This window comes from Labrus mixtus, chromosome 5 (genome assembly GCF_963584025.1).
Source record: "Labrus mixtus chromosome 5, fLabMix1.1, whole genome shotgun sequence".
Lineage (NCBI taxonomy): Eukaryota > Metazoa > Chordata > Actinopteri > Labriformes > Labridae > Labrus > Labrus mixtus.
In genome coordinates, this window is record NC_083616.1 from 4,424,083 (window position 1) to 4,439,921 (window position 15,839).

General features: G+C 41.4%; 2 protein-coding genes across 3 annotated transcripts; one reads left to right on the forward strand and one right to left on the reverse strand.

The window, feature by feature from the left end:
- The first annotated feature begins 234 nt into the window (after window positions 1–234).
- On the forward strand, window positions 235–2,761 carry mrpl41 (mitochondrial ribosomal protein L41). The gene is made up of 2 exons (XM_061037381.1): window positions 235–339; window positions 2,025–2,761. The coding sequence occupies exons 1-2, from the start codon at window positions 248–250 to the stop codon at window positions 2,467–2,469; spliced, it is 537 nt and encodes a 178-aa protein (XP_060893364.1). The 5' UTR covers window positions 235–247; the 3' UTR covers window positions 2,470–2,761.
- Window positions 2,762–4,708: 1,947 nt separating this feature from the next.
- On the reverse strand, window positions 4,709–11,587 carry dph7 (diphthamide biosynthesis 7). 2 transcript variants are annotated; one of them, XM_061037383.1, is made up of 10 exons: window positions 11,498–11,587; window positions 11,067–11,240; window positions 10,016–10,149; window positions 9,835–9,922; window positions 8,896–8,990; window positions 8,492–8,649; window positions 8,215–8,287; window positions 8,060–8,125; window positions 7,633–7,805; window positions 4,709–6,304 (listed from the first exon to the last, which is right to left on the reverse strand). In XM_061037383.1, exons 2-10 carry the CDS (start codon window positions 11,196–11,198, stop codon window positions 5,907–5,909), a joined length of 1,317 nt encoding a protein of 438 aa, XP_060893366.1. In that variant the 5' UTR covers window positions 11,199–11,240; window positions 11,498–11,587; the 3' UTR covers window positions 4,709–5,906. The 2 variants fall into 2 exon arrangements, with proteins under 2 accessions (XP_060893366.1, XP_060893365.1); XM_061037382.1 differs by having other exon boundaries at window positions 8,492–8,652.
- Between the last annotated feature and the right edge of the window lie 4,252 nt (window positions 11,588–15,839).

The following is a 15,839-nucleotide window of genomic DNA, read 5'->3' on the forward strand; positions in this document are numbered from 1 at the left end:
ACAAAAATAACGAACATGGAGAGTATTTGGGGTGTAACACAATAGCTGTATTTATTGTTTAGCGTTAAAAAGTATATGCATAGTTCGGGTAAAGACTGAAGAACGTATTTTTGATTTGCGCATACATGTGTGAGTTTTAAGCTTTTATTTTGAAGGATCGCTCGCCCGTGGTGTACGCGACTCTGCTGTTTTGACGCTCCTAAACCAGTGACAGTTCAGTGTTAGTATCTCACACTGTGATTGGTGGATGGTGTTGCCTGTAAGCCAATCACTAAGCGTTTCATTTGAAAACCGGACGTGTGTGACGCTACTGGTACCCGGACAGTCAGCGTGCTCAAGGTGAGAGGTGTTGACTTTTATAACAATTTATTAATGTACCGTCCAGTTTAATCTATAAGCTTCGTGTTAAGAGCTTTATATCATTCAAACGGTATCCAGGGTTACAGTGTGAAACAGTCAAAAGTTACTGCGCAGCTTTACGGCGCAGCTTTATCCAGATAGTGATGTGTGTCAGCTAGCTTAGCTCGTCAAGTTGTTATTCGTACTGTAATGAAGCAGCAGAGGATTTGTGTTTTCTGTCTTAATTCTAAAATATAAAGCAGAGTTCCTGATTTGACTAACCTTACATTAGGACAGGCTTTCCCATCCTTTATTATTTACAGTCTATGGTCGGGGTCGCTTGTATTTCAAATGGGGTCAAATGGTATTCATTGATAAATAAAACAACATTAAGATATAGTGACCGCAGGGCTACTATAGTGGGACAAAGTCACTGTCAGAACAAGAGACCTGCAGTCTCTGTCTGTCATCCATTGTGCAGAAATGTCATCCCAGCCTTTCTTCCTCTATCCTTAAATAATAATAAAACACCAACATGCCTAACTGTGGTCTAAAATGAATGTTAACTTGCATCACTGTAAAAAAAAAACCTATGACATGATTGAAAACAAATAAATTGTAAAACAAACAGCTGTATGTGTTTTGGATGTCTGAGGTCAAAGAAAGGTTGGGAACCACTGTTAGGAACAAGAGGTTTATAAATAATGTCAACAACCATCAGTGGTGAGAAACAACAAGCAAACTACGCTAACTGTTATGAACAGTAACATAATAAATGTAACGTTTCATTAAATGTTTTTATTTGAGCGTCAGTATTTCACTTACTGGTACATGTGATTCTTTTTAGGGTAAACATCACTTTTACTCCTCTACATTTGAAAGATCAATAATGTTCTTTCGACTCCACTACATTTCTATGATTGTTCTAGTTACTTCTTTTTGGGAGTGACGCCGAGATCAAAAGGCGTCACCTGACACATGCCACCGCACATGGAAATGCCACTTCGGGAGCAAGGGGACTGGTACCACTCATATTTTATCCTCGTTAGCTGGGATTAACTCTGCTACGATCTTTCTGTTATCATCGGAAATGGAATGTATGAAATTCTTTACTGTCATCAATGAGAGACCAGACCAGACAATTAAACGTTCAATATAGCCTACATGAAGAAGGGACACTATAAAGTATCAAATAATTTAACACGTTCACTCATGTTGTCAACAAAGACATGAAGTACACATTTACAGCAGTAAAGCAAGTCCACTGGTAATAATGTAATATGATGAATCGTGGTGAAAGATTGGCGATTCTGGAGTAAAATATGAGTTGGTGCTGTGGCATAACAGCGGGACGCAGCTGCTCCCAAAGTGTTACTTCCGTGTGTCATGGTATGTGTCAGATGCCTCTTTTTGACCTCGGGGCTATTGACTTTTGCTCTGAAGGCAGCTGATGAATGTTCGTTTCTAAAAATCCGATCTCAAAGACAATAAACTGTGTTCATGTAGTTCTGCATTTGGTTTGTCTTCGTGGTGTTGCCGTACCTGAACGTAGCACATCTCCATGGTTGAACGTAGAGCAAGCGTCACTCAGATCAGACAGTTCATTTAGTGGTGGTAATGAAGGTCTAATGACAGCTGACATCACTCGAGTTTGTATGAAAAAAAACAAATCTATCTTTCAACAGGTTTTCTCTGTCCAGGAAGGGGAAACGCTCCGACACCATGGGTGTGTTATCTACGCTGATGAGGGGTCTGGTGAGAGGAGCGGACAGGATGTCTGAGTTCACCAGCAAGCGTGGATCAAGGACTCATAATAAAGGCAGGGGAGCGAGACCCACTGGACTGAGGCTCTCCAGCAGAAAGTTTCTGTCCATACAACCCATGATCCCAGAGTTTGTGGTGCCTCACTTGGAAGGATTCAAACTCAAACCCTACGTGTCATATCGCTCACCGAGAGGAACAGAGCCCCCAGTGACGGCACAAAGTGTGTTTGCTGAGGTCGTAGCCCCTCAGATCAAGGCGAGCTTTGAAGAGGGCACTTTCAGCAAAGACCAACTGGAGAATTATGGATTTAATCCAACGCAGAAGGGGAAGCTCTTCAAGCTGTATCCTAAGAACTACGTGCGTTAAAGGTGCACTTCGGTTACGATGGATTTACAAAAACACTGAAAACTGGAGACCAACTAATGTGACTTTGTGATGTGCTTAAAATATACATTTCTTACAAGTGGTTGACTTCTCAGTTACTTGATCATCTGGCACAATAAATCTTAAATCTCATATATTCCATACAAAACAATGTGTGTTGATCCTTGTAAGATCCGTTTGAGTGAATCATTATTCATGAAACTATTTTACCTACAAAACTTAAGGGTTCTGGGATGTTTGTCGGAGAATAAAAGGCCTCTTGCATGAAACATAACATACGTCTTTAAAATTAGTTTTCCAGGAAATAACATTTTGGTCCCCAATACTTTATCAAGTGCAGTATTTGTTGTTGCACTATGAAAGAACGCTAGCTGTGTAGTGAAAGATGATAGTAATGGACTCCTTGAAGAACACACACACTATTGTTCAAGTGAACAAGTTACACTAATCATAAATCATAAACAATCTTTATTCCCATTGACTTTGAGTTAAATACCACGGTTACTCGTTGTGCTTAGGGTCTTGGAAAAGTACTTAAAGGGCACATTATAATCCTTTTTCAACAAGTTTAAAGAAGTCTCAGAGCTCCCAAAACATGTCAGTGAATTTTCTTGTACAAAGTCCACTCTGATGCGGTTCCAGTGAAACAGTTGTTAGTGCACGCGCTCCATGTTCAGAGGCTTTAGCCCTTCAAGCCGACGGCCCAGGTTCAAGTCCGACCTGTGGCTTCTTTCCTGCATTTCATTCCCCACCCTCTCTCTCTGATTTCCGACTATCCACTGTCCTAACTCTACACACAAGGCCAAAAGTTTTGAGAATGACACAAGTATTCACAAAGTTTGCTGCTTCAGTGTTTTTAGATCTTTTTGTCAGATGTTATTATGGTATTCTGAAGTATAATTACAAGCATTTCATAAGTGTCAAATGCTTTTATTGACAATTGCATTAAGTTTATGCAGACTCAATATTTGCAGTGTTGACCCTTCTTTATCAAGACCTCTGCAATTCGTGCTGGCATGCTGTCAATCAACTTCTGGGCCACATCCTGACTGATGTCCATTCTTGCATAATCAATGTTTGGAGTTTGTCAGAATTTGTAGGTTTTTGTTTGTCCACCCTCCTCTTGAGGATTGACCACAAGTTCTCAATAGGATTAAGGTCGGGGGAGTTTCCTGGCCATTGGCCCAAAATCTCAATGTTTTGTTCCCCGAGCCACTTGGTTATCACTTTTGTTTTATGGCAAGTTGCTCCATCATGCTGGAAAATGCATTGTTAGTCACCAAACTGTTCTTGGATGGTTGGTAGAAGTTGCTCTCAGAGGCTGTTTTGGTACCAGTCTTTATTTATGGCTGTTTGTGAGTGAGCCCACTCCTTTGCCTGAGAAGCAATCCCACACATGAATGACGCTTTACTGAACAAACACCTAGCTGTAGGAGTGTCACCCACCTGGGGGAGGGGTTGCTGCCCTTTGTGATGTCATGAAGGGAAAATCTCCAAACGGCCTGTTTGAGCACACATTTTCTGAAAAGTGGAGCAGGCAGAAGACGGAGAGGATGGACTTTTCTCATCATTGGGGGGGTTTGCAGACAGACCAGGGACACATATTAGTGTTAGGAAAACATTGTAAAGTGGATTTTGCATAATATATCAGAATATCTGTGTCTTTAAGAACAGAGAAAAATACTTAACTGGTTTACCTTGAGGTGGTTTGGTACAAAGAAGCCTTTAAAAAAAAAAAGCCTGAAATCAGCTGATCTGGATTAATGTAAAAAGGTATTATGGTATTAAGGTATTTTCCTTTGATGACAAAGACATCAGACACATTCACTTATATTTATTGTCCATATCTATCCATTTGAAGAGTACAGAATTTGATTAAATAATGTCCAGGTCTGTTAAAAGTGTGGAGAACAACTTCCTGGGACTTTTGACTCTTAAATTTTCTAAATGAAAAGTGTTTTTAATGGAATTTAGAGTTGGCAGTATTGTACATATGTTAACCACTGTGTGAAATAAGGAGGTAAAGAGTGAGCGTTTTATATTCATTAGGTTTGTGTGAAGTTAATATATTTGAAAAAGCTGCGTATTCATCTGTACAGAACAGCTCTGCCTCATGACTGCTCTGACTCCAACCTTCTGACCACATGAACATGAAAGAACTGCAGTACCTCTAGAGTACAGACAAAGCATCAGTTACTAACAAAGTCTGAACAGTTCAGTCATGTAATAATACATTTATTTGGCTGGCTAGAGAAGAAAACATCACACGTAAAGGTAGCAGTGATTAGTATACTTCCTCTTTGGACAGATGTTTGACAGTTGAGCGTAGGAAAGCGGCCTTGACAACCTCAACGGATGAACACAAGTCTTCAGAAGTCCGGCTCGACAACCCCCAAATACAAAACCAGGAAATACAATACCATACGTAGAGATAATGTCACAGACATGTCAACAGTTAAAATCAGGCCCGACCGATATGGGATATCTGGAGCTTATTCCGATATCGATATTAGGAAATGAAAAAATCTGATACCGATACATCTACGCATATCTTTTTTAGATATATGTTCGATCTGTAGAGACAGATAGATATACACATTTATTGTATTGATTCCTCAAATGCAGTTATCAAACACTTGTGGAAAAGATACATAAAGCAGACAAGATGGTCACTCAACTGGAAAGTAACTGTGCATGCACGTGCATAATCGCTTGACACTCTATAGAGAGTGATGTTGTAATCCATATAGCGCCCTCTGCTGGTGACAGCCAGAAAGAGAACTGCCAGTGTAATACAATGATACTCAAATAAAATGCTATTTGACTGGTGAAAAAGTCTGGTAATATCAGCCCATATCTGCGGTAAAATTAGCCAATACCGATAGTCACTTAATATGCTAATATCGGCCGATATTATCGGCTGGCCAATTAATCGGTCAGGCTCTTACATGAAATGTAAAACCATATTTTACTTGTCGAATGTGGTCTGAAAAACTATCAAGTGTAAATTTCAGTCTTAAAGTATTGTATTTGAGGTGGACACTGCAAACAGCAAGATGATTAAGTATTTAAAAAGTGAAAACTGGTGCTTATCCGGTTTTGTGTTTAGGTTTGAAGTGAAGATGTGGTTGTGTTAGAAGTTGAAATTTAATGATGTTCTTGCATTACAAGGTTTTAAATATAAGCTTATAAAAATCAACGTCATTATGAAAATAGATTTTCTTTCCATAATTGCATATTCTGTGATATCTTATTTTAAAGTGTAGGGACTTCAAAGTGAAGACAGTGAAAAGCAAAGCAGCAAATTAAGCCTCTGTTCTAGTCCGGCTGTATCTTCTACTTTACTACTGTTCATGTTCTACTGTGATTAAGGATGCATCTATTCTATTAGTGTCAATTCAGCCATTGGTCCAGCCTGGTCAACACTGCTGAGCCTCGTCTGGAGCCCAGTCCCAGCGCCACACATGGAGCATGTGGTCGTAGAAGGAGCAGCTCGCCATCAGGCAGGACTGTGATGACGCTTCCTCAGTGGAGTTGATGCCCAGACCTGCAGAAGGGGGGGTAGGTGGTGCCGTAATGTCCTCAGGGATGTACCTTCCTGCATCGTCCTCCAGGGAGGTGTCAAAGCTGGCAGTAGGAGATTCGTACTGAATCCTCAAGTGTCGTCCGCTCTCTGTGAAGCTCTCCTTTGGTTCTGCAGCAGGAGGGGAGCACGGAGCAGGTTCCTCCAGGGACAGCCGGGACCAGTCGGCTCCATACGCAAGGGAGTTGTGGAGGATGTAGGAGGCTATGATAGGACATGGTCCTCCACTGCCCTCTGGGTAATGTCAGGGCAAACAGAGATATTTAAAACAGAGATATGTGACAGTCCAAAAGCCAAAAAAACTGACTGAGCACAAGGACACCCAGTAGTCAACAACACATGTCTCAGCTGACCTGGTCAGCATTACCCGCACTGAAAAAGTTCCCCTTTAAGGAAGACCTAAGCCGTTCCAGAGGGTTTTGCCAAAAATCGCACGAGGCAAAGTTGTCCTGTACCGGACTTGAGAACAATTGTCCCCTCTCCCCATTCCCCCGTTGGCCTGCACACACTGCTCCAGGACTAACCGGGCCTGAGCACTGTTACCTCTTGTGCATAACATCGTAACACAATACATGCATGGCTTTTCGTAATTATGACTTTCACGGGGCACTGGTGGCGCAGCGGTTAGAGCGTGCGCCCCATTTATGGAGGCTGTAGTCCTCCAAGCGAGCGGCCCAGGTTCAAATCCGACCTGTGGCTCCTTTCCCGCATGTCATTCCTCACTCTCGCTCTCCCTGATTTCCGACTCTATCCACTATATATATAGATACTATATATATCTCAAATAAAGGCACAAAAAGCCCAAAAATAAATCTTAAAAAAAATAGAAGAATTAGTTCACAAGACAGGCGGACTCAAAAGGTCGAGTCCGCATCCACACATTGGTTGCATGAACTGTACCGTGCTGAAGCACACCCCTTCCAAGTGCCAAGGAAGTGTACCGTGCTTGAGCACAGATCGGAGGACTCAAACTAGTCAAAAGAAACTGGGCTTTAGGGGTGAAGCGTGCTTAGGCATTGCCTAGTTTTTTGCGCGCCCTAAGAGAATATCTTAGCCAAAAGCTGCAGATAGATCCCAGAGAACAAAAATGGATTCTAAACTGCCTCGTGATGTGAATCAATAAGGACATTAAAAAGATTGGCTTTGGAATATGCCTGGAATCTTTGGACGTCCTCATCAAGGGACAATTCTTTATCTAACACAAGCTCCTGCAAAATGTATCAAAACAAGTGAAAAGGATTGAAACAAGCAGCTTTGGCATCATCAGTCCATCTCTAATATTAAAATAAATTAAACTGCAAATAAAAACAGAAGATCCTCTCAATCGAGGTCCTGTTACCAAAGGTCAGATGTTAAAGTTCAATACTCTGTTTATCAACTAGTTTTTATAGATTACGTTAAGTGACACTAAATTGTACAAACCTGAAGGCTAAACTCAACAGGCAGTAAGTACCATACACTGAATGTACTGAATGGGTGTAGCCTCTTTGTTTTAAAAAGTGTAACCATTGCTGAAGCACCATTAACTGCAGTGAAAGCTGCATCTCTTCCTTCACACTCACCTAAGGCCTGCTTGCAGTGAAGGATGTGGAAGTCATTGTGCATGCAGGCTGCCAGCAGCAGGTGCTGATGGACGGGGTGCCACTTCAGCCTCCATACCCCCCCACCTGTGGGACTCTCACTGAGAGGCTGCCGCATGTTCCTTTCATCCCACAGCAGGATGAGCTCATCATAGCTGCAGAGAGAGAGAGAGAGAGAGAGAGAGAGAGAGAGAGAGAGAGAGAGAGAGAGAGAGAGAGAGAGAGAGAGAGAGAGAGAGAGAGAGAGAGAGAGAGAGAGAGAGAGAGAGAGAGAGAGAGAGAGAGAGAGAGAGAGAGAGAGAGAGAGAGAGAGAGAGAGAGAGAGAGAGAGAGAGAGAGAGGACAAGTGGAAGCAGTGGAAGCAAACAGTAGTGGAGTTACCATTGGTCCTGTTCATTGGCATATTTACCTGCCTGTGGCCAGGATGTGTTCCTGGTGTGGGTTGCTGTGGATACTGCACACACCCATTGAGTGCCTTTGAAGAGAACAGATGAGAATTTTTACTTTACTTTGCCAGTTGCTTTTAACCTAAAAGAGTGTAATGACACTGACACCAGTTCTCACCTTTTACTGGTGAAAGTGGGGCAGGACGGACCAGCCCTGAGATCCCAGCCTTTAAGTTTGCAATCATCACCACCTGTCGAGGAATGACACAAACACATGCAGAGGAAAATGATGCACTGCAAACCATAAGCACAGAGAAATAACACAGAGAGATACGGGAGTCAGACATGACTCACTGAGCTTCTGTAGTGAGTTCATTTCAATTACATAGTTAGAGAAACACACAGAAGTAGCTATGCAGTATTAAAACATATATGACAGACAGTCTTTGTGTTACCAGAGTAAACCAGCTGAGTGTCCCAGTAGGAGAAAGCAGAGATCCAGGCCTCAAATTCATGAGCTTTCCAGTGTGACAGAGCCGTCAGTCCGCCCTCAGCGGGCTCCAGCACACTGACGCAGCCTGCAGAGTCGCTGCACACCACCCGCACATCGCTGCTGCTGACACAAACAGAGGAGGAGTTAGTATGATGACCAGCGTTAGCCAATGTGACCTACAAAAAAAGTAGGAAAATATCATCTTGGAACACATCCCAGGAGACCATTTCTTATTTGATTTGTATCTGCATGGATGTGTTTGGATAAATGAACACTCTTAGCACATATAAAGGAGGAGCATCAGATAAATAATGATTTCATCTGGCATCACAGGAAACTGACTCTGGAGCATGTTGATTATGTTACCTGTCCATTCTCCCAGTGGACCAGTCTAACGACAGAGCCAGACGCTCCGCTCCCACCTCCAAGCTGCTGAGAGAGCGCAGGCTGCGGCCGCCTTCCTACTGGATTACATTCAAACATTCGTGAGTGCAGACAACCACATCAACACCTGAGTCACACCAAGTCTAAACACACATAATGATGACACGCGGAGCAGTGTAAACACACTCAACCTGTAATTAAACATCACACCACTACTTTACATCAGCTGTGACGATGCAGCTGTTTTAATGTGGAACTCATAGACTGGAAATATTAATGTTTGAAGCCTGAGTGACGTCACCCATCTGTTACTGCAGGGGGCTCCAGATGCTCATAGGCAGCAGCCGCCATAAATCCTGTCTCAGCCTAACGACAGGCTGAGAGCTGGAGCTGGAGCTGAGGCAGGTTTTTAATGTCTCTTGAAGAAGCATTACTGTGTGTGACTTCTGGGGCTCCTGGAGCAAGTGGGCACTTGACGAACTGCAGGATTTTGAACTTCCGCATTGCCTTCATTTTTTTTGCCGCTTGGTGGCACCTTATCATGCCGTGGTTTGAATATAGTTTTCCAGCAGTGCAAGGACAGAAAACAAGATATAGCACAACATCTGTTTGGTGTCACACTACAAATCATTTGCAATCATTTGTTTCATAAACCTGAGGTTTCTGAAGATGTTGTGAACAGTCCTGATATCGGGTTCAACTTGTCGCTGTTACTCTTAAATACAACATTTCTCCTGTTTGCTGTATTTTAGGGCGTTAGGTTTAAAGTTTTTACGGATGTTTGAGTTTCTTAGGGTGAGTCAGCACTTTTGAAGATCTTAAATTCCTGTGTTATTTTGGCCTTGGTCAAACAAACATCAGAAAATACTTAGAAACTTAAGATGTCCCAGGCAGTGATTCTTCTGATGCCACATTCCTCACCTGACTTTTTGACAGCGAGTACAGCTGCAGCTCTCCACTGGCAACTGCCATCCCCAGCACCGCCTCCCCTGACAGCGGCACGTGACACCTGAGGAGAGACAAAGAGTCAGTCAACAAGAGGGACGCAGGCGGTGACATCCAAAAGACCTCACAGGTCAAACCGGATTTTTTTTCTTCTCACCATTTCATATCTAAAATGGCCGCTGTGTCCATGCGCTGTAACTCGGTGAGAGGAGGTCTCACCAATCCCTCCCGCCGGAACTCAAACAGGTACAAGCGACCTGTCCGACTCGTGCCAGCATCCTCTCCGCCCGTCTAAAGTAATAAGGTTAAATGTACATGATCAGTGATGTGGGAGCAGGAATGACCTGTGGTGTTAATATGTTACATTCATTAAACTCACCAACAATAAACCAACAATACTCTGATAACACAGCTCCATTAATCATGTGCACAACTTTGCCTTACATAACTTCATTTATAAAGCCAAATCGTTTCGTTTTCACTTATCCAACAACATGAAGCTATCTTTGATGGTCAGAGAGGAAACTGGATGTCCTGTCTGATCGTCACTTCTTTGTTTTAATGCTGCAACATTGGCAGCTTTCTCGTTAGAATGAAAACCCTTGACTCTATGAGATCACCTGTCTAAATACATGAAAAAAACAGAACAATACTACTAATAATGAAGCAACCTTTGAATGCTGTCCTGATAATTTAATTCAACAAAAATCATCAACGGAAGAATTATGCACCAAGTTAGCTTTGTGTAAAATATTCAATTTAAGGTGTTGTGACACAGTATCAGAATCAGAAGTACTTGATAAATCCCGGAGGGGAAATGTGGTTGTAACAGTTGTTCTTTAAAGATAATATAGAAATATATAACTACACTACTAACTACTATATGGAATAAGTACCAAATTACAGAGTATCTGAAAAAAGAATAAGCTACAAAAACACGGGGAAGAAGATTATAGAAATATAATATAAAGAAATGTGCTAAATGTGCAGTGTTGGGTTTTGCACATAAGGCTCAATGAAGACAATGTGATCAGGTCTAGTATCAGTGTTGCACACATGGGTGACGACAGATTGCACAGTTGAAGGTAAACATGAAACAAAAGAGAAGTTCACAGTTAAGTGTGAAAAAAGTCCAGGGTGAGACCAGAGTCAGATTTGTTAATGCTCAGGTTCTAATGACAAAGAGGACTGGTCGTATGAAGTCTCACCCCTTTGTGCAGCTGGTACGTCCCGCAGGCCAGGATGTGTTGGTCGGGGGACACAGGGCACCACTCCACAGTGTCAGCACTCAGCTCCGTGTCAAACACCTGGAGGTTGCGGGTCTTCGACTTCCAAGCCATGACCACCTGCTCTGCATTACTGTACGTAACAGTGCCGAAGAGCTACAACGCAGAGTTATGTCAATGTTGTTCTCAATACAACAAGTGTTGGCTTAAAGCAGATCTCAAGCCTCCTTTCATTCGGCTATTTCAGCTAGCTAAGTAATATTTAGTTAAACTCTCTGAGACAAACTGGTCCCAGTAAGACACTTCACAGGACTACACACACTCAATGGATCAATAAAATATCCAAAACTAAGCTTTTGTTGAATTCATATTCAATGGTTTCCAAAAAACAACTCGTTAACAACAAAACTCACATGTGAGCCAGATCCAACAGTCCCAGCTCGAGGAGCCTGCGCGTTATTACGTCACTACTTGACTAAGGGTGCATTCAAGTACCAATGGGAAAAAAGAGAGATCTGTATAAAACGATCAGTAAATATAGAAATAATAATAATAATTTACATTATTTTTAAATTTGTATTCCTCTATATATATTTAAAAGAGATATCTGTATAAAACGATCAGTAAATATAGAAATAATAATAATAATTTACATTATTTTTAAATTTGTATTCATCTATATATATATTTTAAGGGCAAAGTTACATTTTCAATTTGTATTTTTAAAGTTAAATACAAACTATTTTTTTAATGCTTTATAATGACAGAATTCTGCACATCTCTTTTACTTTAATATTACTATTATATTGTCGTTAATTTTTTGTTTTATTTTCACTTTTGCTTTGATAATGTAAACCTATGTTCCCCATGCCAATAAAGCCCTTTGAACTGAATTGAATTGGATCGATACAAATCAAATCAAATTGAATTGAACTGAGAGAGAGAGTCTAGGACATTTTAGAGCATAAAAAGGGAAAATCACCAGGCTTAGATCAAAATGGAGTTATAAAAATAAACCCTCATTGTCAGTGTTGTTGGTCTGCTCACAGATAAAGCAAAAATTGTATTTCTTATAAGGCATTATAACTCCTGTAAGTGCTCATACATACTACTTATTAATAATTCATACTAGTTCACATTACACACATCATGTAAAAAAATAGAAAAACAACATAAACTCAAGAATCATGAAATTGAATCCATCACAAGTCAAATACTTTGGTCAAACTTTTATTTTTGAAGTTTTTCACCAGAAGTCGTCCTGTGTTATTGTTTTTATTATGTTATGGTTATAGGTTGAAATGATGGTAATAATGACGGTTACTGCCTCCTAGTGGTCACCGGTGGAAAACGACCCTTCTGTCATATTTTTTTTTCTTTTACCCAAAGCTTAACAGTGCTTGTGTTCCTGAATTGGCACAACATTAATTTGTTAGGGTTCATGTTTTTTTCAATCAATATTAAACTGATGTTCACTTGTCACCAAGCATTTGACAGCATCCACAGGGACAGTTTATGGCGCATTCTACGTTTGTATGGGATTCCACAAGAAATCATCCTCATCATAAAGGGTTTTTACACCAACTTCACATGCCAAGTAGGAAACAGCAACCACACTTTTGAAGTCAAGACAAGGATGCGTGATGTCAGCATTACTCTTCAATACCGTCATAGACTGGGTGATGCGAAGAACAACCGAAGATCAACCTAGAGGCATCAGATGGACACTATTTACAACACTTGAAGACCTAGACTTTGCAGATGACTTGGTACTGGTTTCCCATACCCACCAACATATGTAAGAAAAAACATCATGTGTCAACATATTTGCACAACAAATAGGACTGAATATAAGCCTGAAGAAAACAGAGGTGATGACCTTAAACACACAAAATCCCCCGCCTATACAAATAAATGGAGTAAATATACCCACAACAGAAGAGTTTTCATATCTAGGAAGCACTGTTAGATATGATGGAGGAACAGGCAATGACATCAAAAGCCGACTCAACAAGGCAAGAAACTCATTCAGAATGATGAACAATGTTTGGAAGTCCACGAAGTACAGCATCAACACCAAACTCAAGTTGTACCAGAGCTGTGTTCTCTCCACCTTACTATACAGCTCTGAATGCTGGAGGATGACAGAGAAAGACCTTTCTAAGCTCTTGGCATTCCACACAAGAAACCTCAGAAAAATCCTACGTATCTTCTGGCCTAACACCATCTCCAACCAGCAATTACTTGCTCGGACCAACCAAGAAAGTATAGAGACCATCATAAAAAGAAGGCGGTGGAGATGGATTGGACACATCATGCGAAAAGAACAGGATTACATTACTAGAGGTAATGTACACTCGATCTATGCATGGGGTATTGGCAGGTGCCGCTGGCTCCAGAGGCCCGGCGGTACACTGCTTTCAGAACTCCCCAAGGCCTTTTTCAGTTTACTGTCATGCCCTTTGGTCTGCACGGGGCCCCAGCCACATTTCAGCGGCTCATGGACAGAGTCTTGGAGGGGACAGAACCATTCTCAGCTGCTTACCTAGATGACATTGTCATTTTCAGTCTGACATGGGAGGATCACATGTGTCATCTGGGAGAAATTCTACAGAGGCTCAAGCAGGCCGGTCTGACAGTTCAGCCCAAAAAGTGTTCCCTAGCCCAACCAGAAGCAAAGTACCTGGGCTATTTGCTGGGCCGTGGGGTGATACTGCCTCAACAGGACAAGGTGCAGGCAGTGAAGGATTGTCCATGTCCCAGTACCAAGAAGGAGCTGAGGTCTTTTCTTGGCCTGGCTGGGTGGTATCGACGCTTTGTTTCTCAATTTGCCACACGAGCAGCTCCTTTAACTGACCTTACCAGGAAGTCCAGCCCTAATCAACTGCCGTGGGAAGAAAAGCATGAACTGGCTTTTCTTGACCTGAAGGGGGCACTCTGTGATGACCCAGTATTGCAGAGCCCAGACTTCAGCCAACCCTTCATCGTGCAAACTGATGCCTCAGGGGTGGGCCTGGGGGCTGTCCTGCTTCAGGGTGAAGGGACTGCCCAGAAGCCAGTTGCTTATGCCAGCCGGAAATTGTGGCCAAGAGAGACAAGGTACTCGGCTATTGAGCTGGAGTGTCTGGCCATCAAGTGGGCATTAGAGACCTTTAAAGACTTTATTCTGGAGACAGATCACAGAGGCCTGCAGTGGCTTCATAAAATGAAAGACTCAAACAATCGCATTTCAAGATGGGCTCTTGAGATGCAGCCTTACAGATTCAGGGTCCATTACCGACCTGGAAGGGACAATGTTGTGGCCGACTTCCTGTCTCGCCATGGCGAGCTTTCAGGGGAGGGGGAAATGTGAAAAGGTTCTCCCATACCTTTCACCTGCCCCCACCTTCCCTACACTGACTGCAGCTTGCAGTGATTAGGCTGAAATCACCTGAGCTTAATTGGACAGAGTGAGGCCAGTTGGGTTGTTTCTTGTATAAAGTCAGACTCACCCAGAGTCTGGGGGAAAATGTTTGTTGATGGCAGCTTGCTGTGAGGCTGTGTTTTCTTTCAGTTTATTTAAGCTAGTTGTTTTATTAGATTACCTGGGACTTTTGTTTTTGCTGTTTTGTGCTATTTTTGGTTAATAAATCAACCACCTTATTTTGCATCGATTTCTGCCTCCTGACATCTTTTTGCTCACCACCAGTGCCGAACAGCCACACTTAAATCCCAATTTTGATGTTGGCTTACAATCAGTAATGTTACAGTCTCTATACCAAATGCTGTTGTAACTACTAAAAGCGACCACAAGATGGCATTCATAAAAACTACTGTGCTTCCCTTACATTTAGGGCTCTGTTCACCGAAGACAAATGCCCTTGTGTGTGTAAGCATAGGTTGCCAATAAAACTAATTCTGATTCTGAAAAGTAAGTTTAAAAAAAAAGTCAGATTATCAGACACTTCGGCAAGTTTCCAGTAGGCCTAAGAACTTTCAAAATAAAGTAATTAAATTTTCTTTCTTTTTTTATATAGTTTATTTTTTCCAAAAAGCGCTGATTTTATTTTTTATTTCGACGCAAAAGATCAAACAGCAAACAATCTGATGCTTGTTAAATCGGCACAAATGCAGAGTTTTATATATTTTTTTACGTTTGTCTTCTCTGTCAGTTGTAGGCTACAGCATGTTTTTTTCTTATTTATCTATTATAATATATTATAATGTATAAGAAAACAAAAATTACAGTACATAAAATACAATAGCCTATAACATAAATAATTTAGAGGGGGACAAGGGGAAAGAATGAAGAAAAGTAATAAGTCACCGGGCATTAGATTAAAGCTTTCTTATTGTTCAATACTTTAAAGACTGATTCATAGAGAGTCTGGAGTTCAATACAAAATAAAGATTTGTGTAGAAGAAACTAAAGAAATTATGCTTTCCCAAAAGACACAACAACTTAATCACATTACGCATTACTAACTACTTCGCTGTAACATTAAAGATAGTTACCATAGCGACAACTGCTGGCTAATGCTGCATTCATGTGCAGCTCGGGTGGTCCAATTTTCAGAGTTGGGAAGTAGTTCTTCCCACTTCATTGTGTACACGTGATTTCAGTTCAAGTCTGAATGCTGTAACAGCCCAAACAAGCGTTGATGCTACGAAGTAGATGATATGTGAGCAAAAAGTTGATGTGTAATAGGCTACTTGAATTAATAAAAAGTATGTTAACATTAACAAAAAATATTTTGCCCCCCCATGTGATGACGA

What these genes read in the sequence shown, in the direction of transcription:
- dph7 (XM_061037382.1), bottom strand. Translation starts at nt 11,198, where the DNA reads ATGGCTTGGAAGTCGAAGACCCGCAACCTCCAGGTGTTTGACACGGAG. An exon ending in CCCACTTTCACCAGTAAAAG is followed by an intron (nt 8,126 to 8,214) that starts GTGAGAACTGGT and finishes TTCTCTTCAAAG; the next exon opens with GCACTCAATGGGTGTGTGCA. An exon ending in TCACTGCAAGCAGGCCTTAG is followed by an intron (nt 6,305 to 7,632) that starts GTGAGTGTGAAG and finishes GACATTACCCAG; the next exon opens with AGGGCAGTGGAGGACCATGT.
- mrpl41 (XM_061037381.1), top strand. Translation starts at nt 248, where the DNA reads ATGGTGTTGCCTGTAAGCCAATCACTAAGCGTTTCATTTGAAAACCGG. An exon ending in GGACAGTCAGCGTGCTCAAG is followed by an intron (nt 340 to 2,024) that starts GTGAGAGGTGTT and finishes ATCTTTCAACAG; the next exon opens with GTTTTCTCTGTCCAGGAAGG.